At 40.4% G+C, this 15,658-nt stretch overlaps 3 protein-coding genes across 4 annotated transcripts; all 3 read right to left on the reverse strand.

The window, feature by feature from the left end:
• Positions 1 to 276: 276 nt before the first annotated feature.
• On the reverse strand, positions 277 to 8,369 carry LOC114569929 (SUMO-conjugating enzyme UBC9). Of its 2 annotated transcripts, none has more exons than XM_028600087.1 (7): positions 8,027 to 8,369; positions 7,660 to 7,745; positions 6,626 to 6,709; positions 5,434 to 5,506; positions 4,549 to 4,658; positions 3,632 to 3,711; positions 277 to 2,851 (listed from the first exon to the last, which is right to left on the reverse strand). In XM_028600087.1, the coding sequence occupies exons 2-7, from the start codon at positions 7,723 to 7,725 to the stop codon at positions 2,788 to 2,790; spliced, it is 477 nt and encodes a 158-aa protein (XP_028455888.1). In that variant the 5' UTR covers positions 7,726 to 7,745; positions 8,027 to 8,369; the 3' UTR covers positions 277 to 2,787. The 2 variants fall into 2 exon arrangements, with proteins under 2 accessions (XP_028455888.1, XP_028455889.1); XM_028600088.1 differs by having other exon boundaries at positions 8,279 to 8,360.
• Positions 8,370 to 10,791: 2,422 nt separating this feature from the next.
• On the reverse strand, positions 10,792 to 12,735 carry mpst (mercaptopyruvate sulfurtransferase). Its single transcript, XM_028599893.1, has 2 exons — positions 12,090 to 12,735; positions 10,792 to 11,508 (listed from the first exon to the last, which is right to left on the reverse strand). The coding sequence occupies exons 1-2, from the start codon at positions 12,676 to 12,678 to the stop codon at positions 11,210 to 11,212; spliced, it is 888 nt and encodes a 295-aa protein (XP_028455694.1). The 5' UTR covers positions 12,679 to 12,735; the 3' UTR covers positions 10,792 to 11,209.
• Positions 12,736 to 14,400: 1,665 nt separating this feature from the next.
• On the reverse strand, positions 14,401 to 15,357 carry LOC114569287 (asparagine--tRNA ligase-like). Its single transcript, XM_028599110.1, has one exon. It carries the CDS (start codon positions 15,355 to 15,357, stop codon positions 14,401 to 14,403), a length of 957 nt encoding a protein of 318 aa, XP_028454911.1.
• Positions 15,358 to 15,658: the final 301 nt, after the last annotated feature.

The raw sequence follows: 15,658 nt of genomic DNA on the forward strand, positions 1-15,658 counted from the left end.
AATAAAGACTTCTTTCGGTACCCTACCAGTGAAAACTGAAACGCCAAGGGTTTGCAAATGCACACATTCTTGGCCACTGCATGCAGATATATTTCTTATATCATTCATTGCATTACATTTAATTAATTTTATCAGTTTTCCAGACCACCTGCGAACACAAAAACTAACTTTTGTCTCTTTGGGAAAGCCAAGCCCCAGACTCCCCTGTAATTCAGACCCTGGACTTTTCCCATAGAAACTCCAGTTATGTTGAAAAGAAATTCACAGGAAAAGAAAACCACAAAACATTCCTTTTATTCAACTTTATTTCACAATTTTATGCCATTTATTGTGTTCTTTGTTATAATACCACACACAAATGTCAACTGGCTAAAACAATATAAAACATAACTTCCACAATTTGTCATTATTTATATTATGTACATGCACTCGTATATTTAGAGGCAAAAAAATCTCAGGTCTGCGCTTACTCTCAAGTGCACTTTCAAATGTCGTCCTTGCTGGTTGAGAGGCCATTCCAATGAGGATCCTTCAGCTTCTGTTTGCCAGATTGACTTGAACATTTAATAGCTTCATGATTTATACAGGTTTGTATTCATTTTGTGAGCATTGTGGGAGAAAATAACCACAAGTGATGGTATGCTAGGCTATGTCTAACTGATTGAGCGCCAAAACAAAAACACACACAGCAAACGTTTTTGTAACAATGCAACTTCTCTATCTTACAACACAAGTTCTCCTCTATCTCATATTGTAGCGCTTTGGGAAGCAAATGACAAACTGGTGTTGAATGTGCATGTAGTTCAACACTGAAACTGTAACTGACAAATAGCTTTACTCCCAGTTGGATTCACAAAAAGAATCTGAACACTCATGGCGTGTTCCCACCCAAGCATTTTCGCCCGAATTCGGCGACACCATTACATGCAAAGTCAATGCAAAGACGCAAACCTGCAGCCAAAAATGCAGGGAGAAATCCGCATGGCGCTGTGTCGCGAAAGCCAATCAGTGTTTAGATCCTCCTGATGTCCTGAAATTGTGGTATCAGAAATGAAGGTACAAACTGTAGCTGTCTGCACCCAGAGCTCTATAGTACCTCATTATTTGTACAGAGAACGGACAAAAGAGAAGGAAAAGTAAGCAAGGAAGTTGGACTACCTGGTAAGCTCTACAGCTCTACACCGGCACGAGCAACGCGGGTAAAGTGAGTAAACAAATGATCCCAATGTGATTCTGCGATCAAACTCACGCGATTAAAGTGATGTGAAACATCGCTTCGCCTGGGTGTGAACACACTGTAAGCTTATCTTAGCTCCGCTGAAATGTAAGATTATTTTAAAGCAAAGCCCTGGCTCACGGGCCCCATTTATCTCTCGCAAGTCTTCCCTTCTCTGAGTTGGTTTCGCTACTAACCGATATAAAAAGTGCCAGGATTGTCTTTTACCTGAAGTTGGCGACTTGACAGTATTCTTTTGATGCCTTTCTGGGAACTCAAATGTGAGGCGTATGTGACGGGAACAAAAACAAGGGATCTGGAGAACAACGAGCAAGGTTGGGTCTTGTTTGGATTTCAGCTGTTCTGATGCCAATTCTGCTTATCGATTCAGGTTCTTAACGATTCTTGATTCCCGATTATTTGAGGGGCGGGGTGTATTTAAAAAAAAAACTTTTACACAGTTCATATTTATTCATATCATTACTGCACCTGCGTTTTCTCGCCGAGACTTTGCGCTCCCCTCTGCCCGTGTCTGCTCAGAACGCTGCACAGAAACAGACACAGGCAGCCACGTTTACTTCATACACGAGGTGGCGGTCAATAAAAACAACATACGAGCCGAAACGCAAAAGAACATTCACTGCGTCTTTGGGGGAAAAAAAACAACATACAACTGGGTTGAGAATGGTGATGATGTGTGTGTGTGTGTGTGTGTTTTAGTGAGAGAGAGCGAGAGAGAGAGAGAGAGAGAGAGGGGGGGGGGGCTGCGACGACAGCAAAGTAGAAAATGTGGCTCATGGCGCACAGCTGACTCGCATGCTTGCAACTCTTCCCAATACTGTCTAAACAACACAAAATGTATCGCTTTGCCAATGTGTAGTTGTTTAGGAACTAGACCTCTCTTTTCTTTTTTCCACACACACACACACACACACACACACACACACACACACACACACACACACACACACACACACACTTCTTGGCATCTTGTATTGGGTTCTAATTTTGAACCAGATTTCGATTCCCAACCCTGACAACGGGAGGAGTGACTTCCCTCGTGTGTCTGACTGCTTTGTCCCCGTTTCACGGCCACTATCTACAATACTTCTGGGGTTTGATCAAATAAAATAAAAAAAACTGGAAGTGTAAGAATAAACAAAATCTCCTCCTCCGCCACAACCGACTGAACTACACACAGAGTGGTTTGGACTTCTTATCTCTACAGCTCTGTCGATAAATTAATAGGACTTACAGAATCAATGAGAGGCAGGAGTGAGCTGAGCAGCACTCATGAAAAGACCGGAGATATGAATTATACAAGAGTTACAAATAGCAAAAGGTTGTGTTGACAGCAGAGTTCTAGGATCACCAGCTATGCATTAAAAATGCATGAATATTTCTTAATGAACGTTTTGTTGTTTTCAAAAAAGAAGAAGAAGAAAACCTGTGTAATAGTATAATACTCTAAACTGGATTCTTATTGGAGTGGTCCATCAGGTGCTGCCTGCCTCCAGTTTGTAACCTCCAGCAGTCCGTCCAGGCTGCTCAGGCGAGGCCAGCTCTCCTCTCTATGTGGGGGCAAACTTCTTGGCCTGTGCCCTTACCCGCTTCTCATAGTCCATCCTGTTCTGACTGGAACACAAAATAGATAAAGACATTTTAAACCACGCTAATGCACGATGCAAATTTATTTAGAGTTTCCATTTCCAAGAGAACATATCAGTACTAAAGAACAAGAAACATTTCGCTCCTCTTTTGTGTTATGACTTGCCTTCAGTCTCAAAAGGTCTGTGACATACTGCCCTGACATGTCATGGCCGTTTGTAGGGCAGAACCGAATGACATTTTATTTTTTTTCACATTTAGGCTATGTTTAGACGGAAACGTAAAGGTGGCGTTGCGTTCTCACTTTTTATTCCACGCCTGCGTAGAACCTTCCTTCTACTTGTCTCCCTCTCCTCCTCCTCTCTCCCTCTCCTCTCCCTAATAGCGCAAAGCGATCAACAAAAGCTGACAATATTGTCTGGACAGATGAGGAGGTGGAGTTATTGCTCAAAACAATGCGCGCACACACACACACACACACACACACACACACACACACACACACACACACACACACACACACACACACACACACACACACACACACACACACACACACACACACACACTTAGCCTAACGTGAACAGTGGAGATTTCCACTTTCTCTTTTTTAAGCCCCGAAAATGCCGTCGGCGTCTAAACGAAAGGCACATCTGATAAAATATTTTGTCGTTTTCACCCGCGAGTGTATTTGTGTAAACAGGGCCTTAAAACTTTTACTGAGGTTTTGACTGAAGCCTCGAATGTCCCTCGTCATATTTTGGCGACAACAGGTTTTTTTCTCCTCATCAAAGCAGCCACACTTACCAGTAAATTGTGTACGCCTCTGCTTGTGCTGGGTCTTGAATGTTGGGCTCATTCAGCAGCTCCTGGATACCCAACAGGATCTGAAAACACAGTCAACAATCCTCCAGTCAGAGTGCAGATAGTCTGCGTGATAGTCTGTTGGTTTGTTTGAAAGCTCACTAGCCGTGCATTCATTTCTTCACTGCACTTCCCCCCCCTCCTGGATCCACACAGTACGAAGAAAAAGTTGCGTTCAGTCACTGCAGTGTACAATGATAGGTCCCTAGTCAGGGAGCAAATGGCCACAGTTGCATATAGCCTGATGGTAAACAGGTTAACAAGTAAAGCAACCAACTCCACTGTTGATACGTTTAGCTCACGAGACGAGGAGAGACACGAGATTGGGTTCACAAGAACGAGACAAGATTTTAACACTATTTAGAAAAATAAAAAAAAACTTAAATTAAAAATATGACTGGAAAAATAGTCTTCAGTAACGTAACCAAGCGTTCCATTGCAGCAGTAAACAAGAAAGCAGGCTGCTCTTGTATTGGTTTATGACCATTTGAAGACTGTGTTTGTGTGTGTGTGTGTGTGTGTGTGTGTCCGCACGAGAGAGAGGCCGTACCCTCTTAACGCTGGGTTTTACCGGCAGCTTTTTACAACTTCAACTCCGCTACCGCTCTGCAATAGTGGACTCAGAGTTAACTTTGGCGAACGGGTGGGGGGGGGGATCTTCTATGCTAATTTAGAGGTCCAAGCCAGACTCATTTTCAAGCCAAATGTATTCTAAGACCAACCAGGCCAGACTCAGTCTACTGGCTGCTGCTCTGCACTTGTGACAGCGAGACAATTTTGACCTTGTCACGTTTTAATCTGGAGAGATCTCGTCACACCTCTTAACGTTTAGCAGAAGAGAGACTGTGTAGTGTTCCGACCTGTTTGATGGTGATGGCAGGCCTCCAGTCTTTGTCCTCCTCCAGGATGGACAGACACACTGTTCCAGATGGGTAGACATTTGGGTGGAATATTGGTGGCTCAAACTTGCCTGAGTGAAAAGAAAGTGAGAACTGTAAAGCCTGAAGAGAGACTGACATGGGACAACTGAAGATTTTAATGACATAGTATGATAGTCATTGTAGAAAAAAACCCCGTCAATGTCTCTAAAACACAAAAAGGATCTGTGAAAGTGCTGTCGGTTTGGGATCGGCTTTCTGAGCTTTCTCTATATACGTAAATACTGTATATGTTCACTTTCTCTGTATACGTAAATACCGTATATGTTCACTAACTAGTCTAAAACAAGACACCTGCTTAGGCTTTCAGCTAAAATTGCAGTCAGCAGTGTTTGATAGGCACCCGACTGAAATCTATTCTGTTTTGAATGTGTGGTTAACAGTTTTGACAGCAGTGTGTTAGCATTTGAACAAAGTGCTGTAAATCTACAATGTTGTGCACGTTGTGGATAAAGTCATGGGATAAGTGCGTAGAGTTTTGAAAACTGTGTTCAAGCAATGAAAAACGAACTAGAGTTTGGTCCACATGAACTGCTGCTGTGCAGAATGGAGTCAGAGTTTTGCACATGTGGCTCCAGTTGAGCCCAGGGTCGTTTAGCAATCAAAAAAAAAAAAAAAGTGTCATCTTTTGCTCAGGGTTCCTTGTTTACACAAGGTGGTGTACCGACTGAACTCGCTATACTGACTTTGTTGCCAAAACTCCTATTTCCTGAGCTTTTCTCTTTTATTTTGATATAGAGCTGCATGTCAATGTCTGCCCTTAGAACATAGAATCAGACTATGGACCAGGTGTGGAGTGGTACTTACATTTGGGTGGTGAAGAAGGGTAGTCATCTTTGAACAGCATTCTGAGTTTGTAAAGTCCTCCCTCCCACAAGGTCTAATGAAAGAATATGGAAATAATAACTGCTTAAGCAAATACAAAACAATATGAAACTACTGCAAACGACTTACCAAAAGACAGGATATAAGATTAACCTTAGAGGCATATTTCCATGAAATTCAGCTTGTCTTTTGCCTTTCTCTGTATGATGACCCAAGCAATTTTTGTTTTGGATCAAGGACTTGGAAGCTTGGAAACTTCAGATACTGCTCCTTTTATTTCCAAAACTTTTTTTCTAGTGCAAGGTTTAAAAGATAAAATGAGCTTCATGTATTACAATTTCTTGCTCATAGAATAGACCGTTATTGTCTTTGTGCCTAAAACAATGGAAATAGTTTAGTAGCTCTTTAGCACTGTGCAACACAAAAGTACAGGTAAATAAGTAAGTAGTAATCAAAGTTCAATAAGAAAATCTAATTAAAGTAAATAGAGAATAAAGGCAAATAAAAAGGAAAGCAAAATATAGGCAAACTACAAAAACAAGATAAAGTGACCAATGGTGGTAAGCCCAATACTGCAATATGTGTTCAATAGGATAGTAAAGTGCATAATAAGTGAGTGAGTGTGAGAGTGTGTGTGTGTGTTTAAGTAAAGGTACATCATCTTTGTCACAGACTTCCTCAGTAACACTGTGGAAACGTCAGTAGGCCTGGCTATTGGCCGAAATAATATATAATATAATATAGTATAGAAACTTCTCCAGTCAAACAATACCTGCATTCAATCCTTTTTGTACCCAGATAGTAAAGTGCACAGTACGTAGTGAGTGAGTTTTTTTTCTATGACACAGCCAGCTTTCTCTTGTAGTCGGCCAGTGTAAATGTAAATGTGATATTTGTAGGTTGTTCTTGGCTAGATCTAAACAGGAAGTGGGCAATGAGCTGGCTCTATCACTTACAATTATTCGTCATGCCATATGATGTGGTTAATATTACAAATGCATGAGACAGCTATTAAAGCATGAGCTGCGTGTGTTGTTTAACATGCAGAAAGACCAATACCATAACAAAAGGACAATCCTGTAACAATCTGCCATTAATAAAGTGATCCTGAACGAAAGTGTGAAAGCGGCGGACAACATCAAAACACTTTGATATGCAACTGTAGCTAACTTACTCCTTTCTTCCCAGGAATGGCACACTCCCAGTTCATCAGATTCATGGTCCCATCAGGATTCTTCGTGGGCACAGCAACAAAACCCTGTGTGGTTAACAACACACATAGAACATCACTGAGCGCTTGTTAAAGGTCCCTTGGCATGAAAATGTCACTTTATGAGGTTTTTTAACATTAATATGCATTCCCCCAGCCTGCCTATGGTCCCCCAGTGGCTAGAAATGGTGATAGGTGTAAACCGAGCCCTGGGTATCCTGCTCTGCCTTTGAGAAAATGAAAGCTCAGATGGGCCGATCTGGAATCTTCTCCTTATGAGGTCATAAGGAGCAAGGTTACCTCCCCTTTCTCTGCTTTGCCCGCCCAGAGAATTTGGCCCACCCATGAGAGAGAGAGAGACATCATGGCTTTCAAATGAGCAAAGCGGCAGTTGGTCAAGGCCACCCCCCACCCTCCACTAAGGTCTATATAAAAGAGACTTCAGATACAGTATGGGGGACCACTAAGGTCTATATAAAAGAGACTTCAGATACAGTATTAGGGGACCACTAAGGTCTATATAAAAGAGACTTCAGATACAGTATTAGGGGACCACTAAGGTTTATATAAAAGAGACTTCAGATACAGTATTAGGGGACCACTAAGGTTTATATAAAAGACACTTCAGATACAGTATGGGGGACCACTAAGGTCTATATAAAAGAGACTTCATATACAGTATGGGGGACCACTAAGGTCTATATAAAAGAGACTTCAGATACAGTATTAGGGGACCACTAAGGTCTATATAAAAGAGACTTCAGATACAGTGTTAGGGGACAACTAAGGCCTATATAAAAGAGACTTCAGATACAGTATGGGGGACCACTAAGGTCTATATAAAAGCATCCAAAGAGCATCATGTCATGGGACCTTTTACTAAAATGTAACCTGCTTTGTGTCAGTAGCTGTAATGCACGTCTGGAAATAAACCTATGAGATGTCAGAAACGGGGAAAAGAGTTGATAGTGAATAGGGATCAAGGGGCTGCTGCTTACAAACGGATGGTCTTTCCTCCAGGCTTTGCGCTCCTGGGACAGTCTGCTAAGAGCGATGCCAGACATTACTGCTCATCAACGCCTCCCTGTGGAAAAACAACCCCAAAACAGATTAATTATTCAATTAATACTATCCACGAACTAGTAACGTAGCCCAAATGGTTTCTTCTGAACATTGCAGAAGACGTTAACGTTACATGTTGGCCATTTACGAGATATCATCGACATTGATTTATTGGTTTATACGACTATGAGAAATTACAAGGTAACGTTACATTTTGCCACTGTAATCCCTTAAACAGGAAAAAAAATATATACATCTACAACACTAACAATCGATACACGGCATCATTTCAACTGAACTTACCTCTTATTTTGTTTGGCTAGCTAGCTAAATATCAGAATTAACGTTACGTGGGTTTTGACAACGTTAGCTTGGTTGCTTTGCTAACGCTACTGCTGTGTTGACGGCGACCGAAAAAAAAACCCTTCGACGTTATAAAACACAACTACTGGGACAGTTAGGGCGTAAATGACCAAACCAAAGGAAACTTCGATTTTATCAACATCCCCAAAACAATCTAATCGACATATATTGGTGTTATTTTTGTTAATTTACCACAGTTGTGTAAAACAATGTGACTCGTAACACGGTTTCGACAGCTAGCCTATCGCAAGAAAGGACCCCAATTTGTTTATTTCGTAAGGACCTTCAGGCAGTTTTCGGGACATTCGAGTGACACACGTCAGAGACGGTCGGCCATCTTTGTTGTGGCATTTGTTTTGGGTAGTTCAGGTCTTTGGATGATTCAATCATTTTGAATCAAGCCCCCTTAATGAATCTCCGTTCACTCTCTGTTTCTTATTTGTTTCTAAATGAAAGGGGCTGTACTCAATATTCAGAATATATATACAAAACAAATATTTGCTATGTAAAAATATAGTCCAGTAATGGCGTCCTAATGGCAGAGAAAAAGCAGACCCCAGGAAGTGCGCCGGGCGTTGAGGCTAAATTGACATAATGTTCTCTGAATCAGACATTGAGAAATTTAGAATCAACTAGGCTATATCAAGTATCCTGTAAGCCCCAAAACAAAAGAAGTCCATTTTAAAATTATGAGTAATATTTATCCATCCAACTACCTGCTAGAGATTTGACGTGGATCATAATAACTGTAATTAAAACTACTGATGACCTGTTTTTCCATTGTTTTTCCATGTACTGCAAAGCCTTTTGGGAGGATTTGCAGGACTGGCACTCAACCAAAATTCAACTACTCACTCTTCTCACAAGAGAAAATATTGGGTTTGGTGTTACTATGAAGGACATTAAGACTTGATTTTGAACAATATGATATTGATGGCAAAGCTTTTCAACCATACCGCCAAATGGAGGAAATCAAAGCCCTTTTTTCTGTTTTTAAGCGGGACCTTGTAGCCAACCAAGCTTTGTGCTTTGAAACTAATGAAAGGGAAACATGCAAGATCTCTCATCCATGCTTATAAGGAGATGAAGGTGTTTGAGGATCCCTAGCAACCACAAAATAAGTCAGATTCACTATGATTACTATTTAATTATTTATTTTCAGTATTTTTTTCTATACGCTTTAATTTTTTACATATTATTTTATTTATTTAAATATTTATTTTTCTATCCTGTGTGCCTTATATGTATGTTGAGAGATGTTAACGTCATGTTTTCTATGCCTTTATATTGTACATGAATTTCCTCAATAAAAAACAAAATTAAAAAACATTTACATAATGGCCAAACAGTGGAATTACAACTTCTGTGTCAATCACGTGATGCCATGGGTCCCAAAAAGACTTTGCCCTATAGACTTACGTAAGACATGCCTGTAAATCAATGGATCATTTTTTTTTCAAGCGTCACAACCCCCACAAAATCAGAATTTGAGCCATTTGGTCTGAAGAGGTGCAAGATTAAATCGTTTGATCCCCTTTCAAGTTAGCCGAAGCGCTAAACCAGACGTACCCGGCTCTGCTTCACAAATGTTTGACCTTATGTCTAATATAGAATGCAAAAATGATCAGTCAAAATAATACTGCAGCAGTATGTTTGCCAATCACCTTGCCATGTATCTGCAGGCCTTATGCACTTCCACCATTCAGTAGTTTTATTTTGCAATAATTTGTGAGCGTATATAATGGGTTGATGTAAACTTCACAAATTTGGGTTCAGTGCTTACATTATTTTAATGTTATTAAATTACTGAAAGCAATACATACCTCTGCAGATACAGCAGGCAAAGTCCACAGCTCTAGAAGAATTGTTCGAAAAGAGTTGTTCGTTTCTCTTTTGCCCAGTGGTAACACGGTTTTGTTCTTCTTTTTTCTTTTACCCCAGTGGAACATTTCAACAGCTGACTTGATAAACCATGATTATGATAACTCATTAGTTGCAATGTTTAACAGTTTAAAGATTACAATGCCAAATTGTCTGTAACAAAAGACGATAAAACAGGTTGGAATAAGTCCACACCTTTCACAGCAATCTTAAGCCACTCTCAAAATGGGACCTCTTTAAAAAAATGTTTTCACATTAGTACACATTTCTGGTCGCATATGAGTAAAACTGTTTCTGTTCATTGTACAGTTGCACATAGTACCACGATGGTATAACAAAAGCTAAAATACATAAACTTTGTTAAAAAAAAAAATCGGGCATATTGCCAGACACCTCAAATCAAGCAGGAACCAGACTGAACTGGTTTTGATTTTCTTTGCGTCAGCATCCCAATTTTTTTTTAAAAACCTGTTGTACGAAAGCTGCAGTCTTTTTGTAGTCCTATTATCATGCTTTGGATTCACATCAAGTTACATTTTAGTAACTTTGCAACGATTAAAATGTTTTAATGTGGAAAAACAACAGCAAAATATTTGGACTTACATTAAAATAGGCATAAGACTGGAAGAAAAAGCAAATAGTTTCCTATAATCCCATGGATTGTGAGGGATCAAGACTTCAATCCATATTTGTCCTTCTGTTCCATGGCCCTCTAACAAAGCTAAATATTTACTTTGCTGGTTACTGAATAAAAGAGTTTTTCAGACCATGTCATGAGCTAGACATATTTTAAAGGGATACAAAGATATGACACTGAACCCATATGTAGCATAACAAGACAAGGACCTTGCCATTTATTTTAACAAAATAATTCATCTATATCCACATGACCTCCTCCTAAGTGCACTTCTTCCAATAATCAAACGTCCCCTATCTTAATGCCTTCTTGGAAAAGAGTCCCATAACTGGACCATTTTAAACATGTTGAGACATAAAAGTGATAAACAAAACCCTCATTTAATTTCAGGATATTGTAAAGCTTTCTAAACTATGCAACTTTTCTTAGTAAAGTCAGATAATCTGCATAAGTAAAAGGAGATTTCCATTACAATTTTCTGACAGCTGCTAAAACTTGCAACTGTTCCATCACTGTTGTTGGCAGAAAACACACTGCTTTTTTTCATGTAAAAGCAGCATCACATCCTTGCTTGTAGTAGTAGTCCACTGCCTGTCGACTTTCATCTACACCTTCTTTTCCTCTCCCTCTGAGATGATAAGCTCTGCAGATGCCCTTTTAAACCATTCAGACCAGGAGCCGTCATAAACACAGACTCCAGGGTGTCCAAGCAGGTGAGCGGCCAGAACAACGTGACACGCTGTGACACCGGACCCACAGGAAGCCCAGAGTGGTTGCTTCAGGTCTACCCCGGCCTCTCTGAACAGTTTGGACAGGCCCTCAGTTCCCAGCTCCTTTCCAGAAGCATCCAAGAACGAACTGAACGGCATGTTGATTGCACAGGGGAAATGGCCTGGCAGCGTGTCTGCGGCGATGAGACGGAGGAGAAACAATGCAAAATTTTAGGGCAATAATGACAATTCAAAAAAGATTCTAGTTTTACTAGTATTATTCTTCTTCTGGAGCTTTCAGCCCCATTTAATGGCCTTCAGATAGAGTTTGCTTTGTTGTCATGGAGATGGTTCAGTTGTATCCATGACAATTAAACCATCTACAACTGAGCAAACTCCATCTGCTGATGAAGACCATGACATGTGGCAGAAAGCCCTGGATGAAATCTAATAAGTGGACCTTGAGTAAAGTTTTTTTTCATCAAACTAACTTCCAGCTTAATATTGTGCTTGATGCATGATGTTACTGCATTAATAACTTTTTGATGCATCACAAGACCATAACATGTTAACAATAATGACAAATTATATTCATAACATATAAGAATCATCACGTATTCGCTACTAAACTAAATTTGTAACCAGAAATAGCTTAATTCATTGCTGAAACCTGCAGAATAGAAATGATATATTGTCATGCAACTTTCTAAGCTGTGCACTTTTTAAAAAAAAATCCTGCCCACTGAAAACTTTTTGGTTTATAAATCCTTCTCACCGTCTCTGGGCTCTGGCTCAGTTCCCCAGAACCTTCCTGCTGACCTGGCATCCACAACCTGGACCTGCTTGGTCCCGATGTTCTCCAGCACGTCTTCGTAGCTCTTCACCCACGACTGATTTAAAGTCGCCTTGAACCCTGTACACTCGGGCTTGGAGTAGTCAGCGGTCACCGGATAGCCGTCAGCCAGCCAGTTCCTCATGCCCCCGTCCAGCACCGACACCAACTTGTGTCCGAACAGCCGGAACATCCACCACACCCGGGGCGCGCAGAACGACCCAAAGTCGCTAGTGTCATACACAACTACGTGCGTGTTGTTCCAGATGCCCAGATCTCCTACGTACTGTGAGAAGTGGCTGGAAGTTGGCAGCATGTGATCAAACGCAGAGGTCTTGTCACAGCAGTCGTCTAAGTCAAAGAACGAGGAGCCCGGTATGTGCTTTTGCAAAAATTCAGCTCTCGGGTCCCTCTTCGTTTTCGGGAGGTACCATGAAGCATCGAGAATGCGAAGTTTGGGCCCGACGAGGTTATTTCTGACAGCATCGGCCAGCCACTTACAGGACACCAGAGCACGGGTCTGTGCCGCCATGACGAGGCGCTTAGACAGGCTAATGCAAGCTCCGAACGCTAGAGGGAAATGTGACTGTGCTCTTATTAACCCTTGTGTGTTGTTCGGGTCTGTGCTGTGGGACCCGTTTTCAATGTTTGCTAAAAGAAAAATGATGCTATTCATTATTTCTTCTAACTCAAACTCATTGGCCTTGGCCTTGGCTCATTTTAATAATTTTTATAATTGAATTTCCTTATTTTCTCACAAAAAACGAAAATGATCATATGTATTTTTACATAAATTGTTATGGCTGTATTGATTTAAAAGCCTAATAATATGGTGGGTCCACCAGACCCGGTAACATTGGCTGTGTAACAAAAATATGAACACCCCACAAGGGTTAAAAGACAACATGGAAATTTAGGCCTACAACAATAAAAGCAGCTTTTTGTATGTAGGCTACAACAACAAGTTAGGCTAAATTAAAAAAAAGATCCACACATTATTGCATGTGTTTTTAATAAGCAAGAAGACATTGTGAACATAAAAAAACAATGGATTCATTGTAAATCACATATCAAAACTCATTGGAGCAAATATATTTACCTGATTTAAGGTCCTTTTTTAAAGGTAGTTTAGGCTTCAACTGAAGTAGTAACAACAAACTGGACTTACAAAGTCTTCCAAGAAACATCTTTTTAAAGTGCACTTCCTCTGAAGCACCAGCAGGTTGTGCCATGTTGATTCTTTGAAATCCCAAAGAGGCCAGGGGCAAGAGGAGAAGAAAGCTTATCAAATACAAAATTCTGTTGGAATTATGATCTCAAACCAAAATGCATAAAACTACAAGGCCGTGTTTTATCAAGACACTAGATTTTGTTTTTAATGTTAATATTACTAATTAATTTTCAAGAGACTAAAACAACATTTAATATATGCAGAAGCTCTTCCCACAAGAGAAGAGAAATGGAAATGGAGGAGTCAAAAGAGAGGGAAGGCAGAGTGTGGTGTAGACAGACACAAATGAGTTGAACTGGAGATTTATATTTTCACAACATTATAACCCATTTCAGTTTTATATGGTCACCTTGGGAAGGAATTGCTGGTATTTATGAAGTTGCATACTAGTAGTGTATGACAAGTATGTCGCCTTTTCTCTCTCTCAGCATGTAAATCAGTATGATCACAGAGACAATCTGTGTCAATTCTGAAAAATTCTAAAAAATGTTTTTACAAAGTTAGCTATTCTAGAAACATTTAGTTAAAATTGGCTCCAGATAGCAATGACAAAACTTAGATAAATTGATTGATTTTTATTGATGATTTCATTACAGTACTACCAACACAACACACAAATACAGTATCCATCATTTGACAATTCACACACTAGTCCTGCATCTGATGTAATTATAGCAGGAACTGCACATTTATCAAAGCATACCAAACATGTTTCTCTGTTGTAAACCTATAGACAATTTGCATTTGTATTTCATTTGATCTGTAGTATCTGACAAACACAGCAATTAACCACAACAATCAATATCATCAATCAAATAGGCATTTGAACATAGATTAAAAAAAACATTATGCATATTCACGTTTAATCTTTTCTTGTAAAATTATTTTAGTTATTTCTGCTTAGTAGCAATTGGGATTTGTGATTAAATCTCTAGTTTGTTCTACCCTGAACTTCCCAAAACTTAAAGTGTATAATTTCCCATATATCACATCCAAGGACCCAAAGATCTAGTGTGCTTTTGATCAGGGCATGTACTTCATTCCTTTCATCCTAGGAATGATATGTATATCTCTGATGTCATTATGCTGAAGAAGCCAACACAAATAGCTCTCCGTCCCCATGCCCCATCCACTGGTGAGGAGTGGTTTCACTTGACGCATGTAAGTGTACCATTTGTAGGACTGCTCTGGTACTGCATGGTGCCTGAGGGCCTCCAGTACCATCTCAGGGGTGGAATGACGTTCGCCTAGACCCACAGTCTCACCCAGCCCCAGGAGAAGGTCAGCAGCTTTGGCTTTGCACCGTCCAGTTCCCTCCACATAAGCCTGGTAGAAGGGAACTCCTAGATGGTCCATCTCAGTCAGCCAAACAGCGCCACCATATTTCTCTATCAAGACACGCTCTCCTTTGCGTGTAAGCTTTCTGCCAAAATGCGGCTGGCCATCTTGTACCCAATCTAAGCAGTCAGCGGATGGCATCATGGGAATGGCCTGGTCTAGAGGGACTCTTGGGAGTGGGGTTTTTCCATCCAGCTTACTCAGCATGGCTTTGACATGTGTAAGGGTCCCGGCAGTGTTGAGAATCATATCAGAGTGTTTCTTCAACATGGACTTGGTGAGATGAGCCAAATATCCCTCTGCTATGGAAATGGCATTGTCCATGTCACCCAACAGTTCACACTCCACGTGGTAGAACTGGTTCAAGTGTTTGGCATCAGGATCTTCCCCTCTAAAGCTGGGGGATATGTAGTACGTCCCCGGCAGGTTGTCTTGGAAGCAAAGGAAGTATTCAAGTACAAATTGCACTGAGTCAGCCAGGTAGATGTCCTGGCCCAGCAGGTTTACAGAAACTGGTTCTGAGTCAGATCCCAAGCCCATTGGCGAAGAGATGGTGTCTGTGGTGAGAGGGGTGAAAGCGTAGGAGTACTGGCAGGAACTGTGGAAATATTCCACTGTGCTATATATATACCTTTTTCTCATTTAATCCTTGAGATATCAAGCCATACAGAATCATTTCCAGGCATTTTACTTCACCTACTGTCAGTACTTCATGCTAATTCTACTCCACTACAACACTGTACCATTAAAATGTTTCCTACGTGTTTTGATATTCTTCCATATATCCTAAACTTTTGTACATCCCTCTACATTTTTGTACATTCTGTACTAACCCAATTACAGTACTGCTAAATAGTTCTATGTATGTATGTGCTTTTTGTTTCTGTATATATAGTTTGTTTATTTTATATTGTTTTTATTTTATGCAACTTCAACCAAGATA

Source organism: Perca flavescens, chromosome 15 (assembly GCF_004354835.1).
Source record: "Perca flavescens isolate YP-PL-M2 chromosome 15, PFLA_1.0, whole genome shotgun sequence".
Taxonomy (NCBI): Eukaryota; Metazoa; Chordata; class Actinopteri; order Perciformes; family Percidae; genus Perca; species Perca flavescens.

What these genes read in the sequence shown, in the direction of transcription:
- mpst (XM_028599893.1), bottom strand. Translation starts at nt 12,678, where the DNA reads ATGGCGGCACAGACCCGTGCTCTGGTGTCCTGTAAGTGGCTGGCCGAT. An exon ending in TGAGCCAGAGCCCAGAGACG is followed by an intron (nt 11,509 to 12,089) that starts GTGAGAAGGATT and finishes TCATCGCCGCAG; the next exon opens with ACACGCTGCCAGGCCATTTC.
- LOC114569929 (XM_028600087.1), bottom strand. Translation starts at nt 7,725, where the DNA reads ATGTCTGGCATCGCTCTTAGCAGACTGTCCCAGGAGCGCAAAGCCTGG. An exon ending in GGAGGAAAGACCATCCGTTT is followed by an intron (nt 6,710 to 7,659) that starts GTAAGCAGCAGC and finishes TTAACCACACAG; the next exon opens with GGTTTTGTTGCTGTGCCCAC. An exon ending in CTGCCATCACCATCAAACAG is followed by an intron (nt 3,712 to 4,548) that starts GTCGGAACACTA and finishes CTGTGTTTTCAG; the next exon opens with ATCCTGTTGGGTATCCAGGA.
- LOC114569287 (XM_028599110.1), bottom strand. Translation starts at nt 15,357, where the DNA reads ATGAGAAAAAGGTATATATATAGCACAGTGGAATATTTCCACAGTTCC.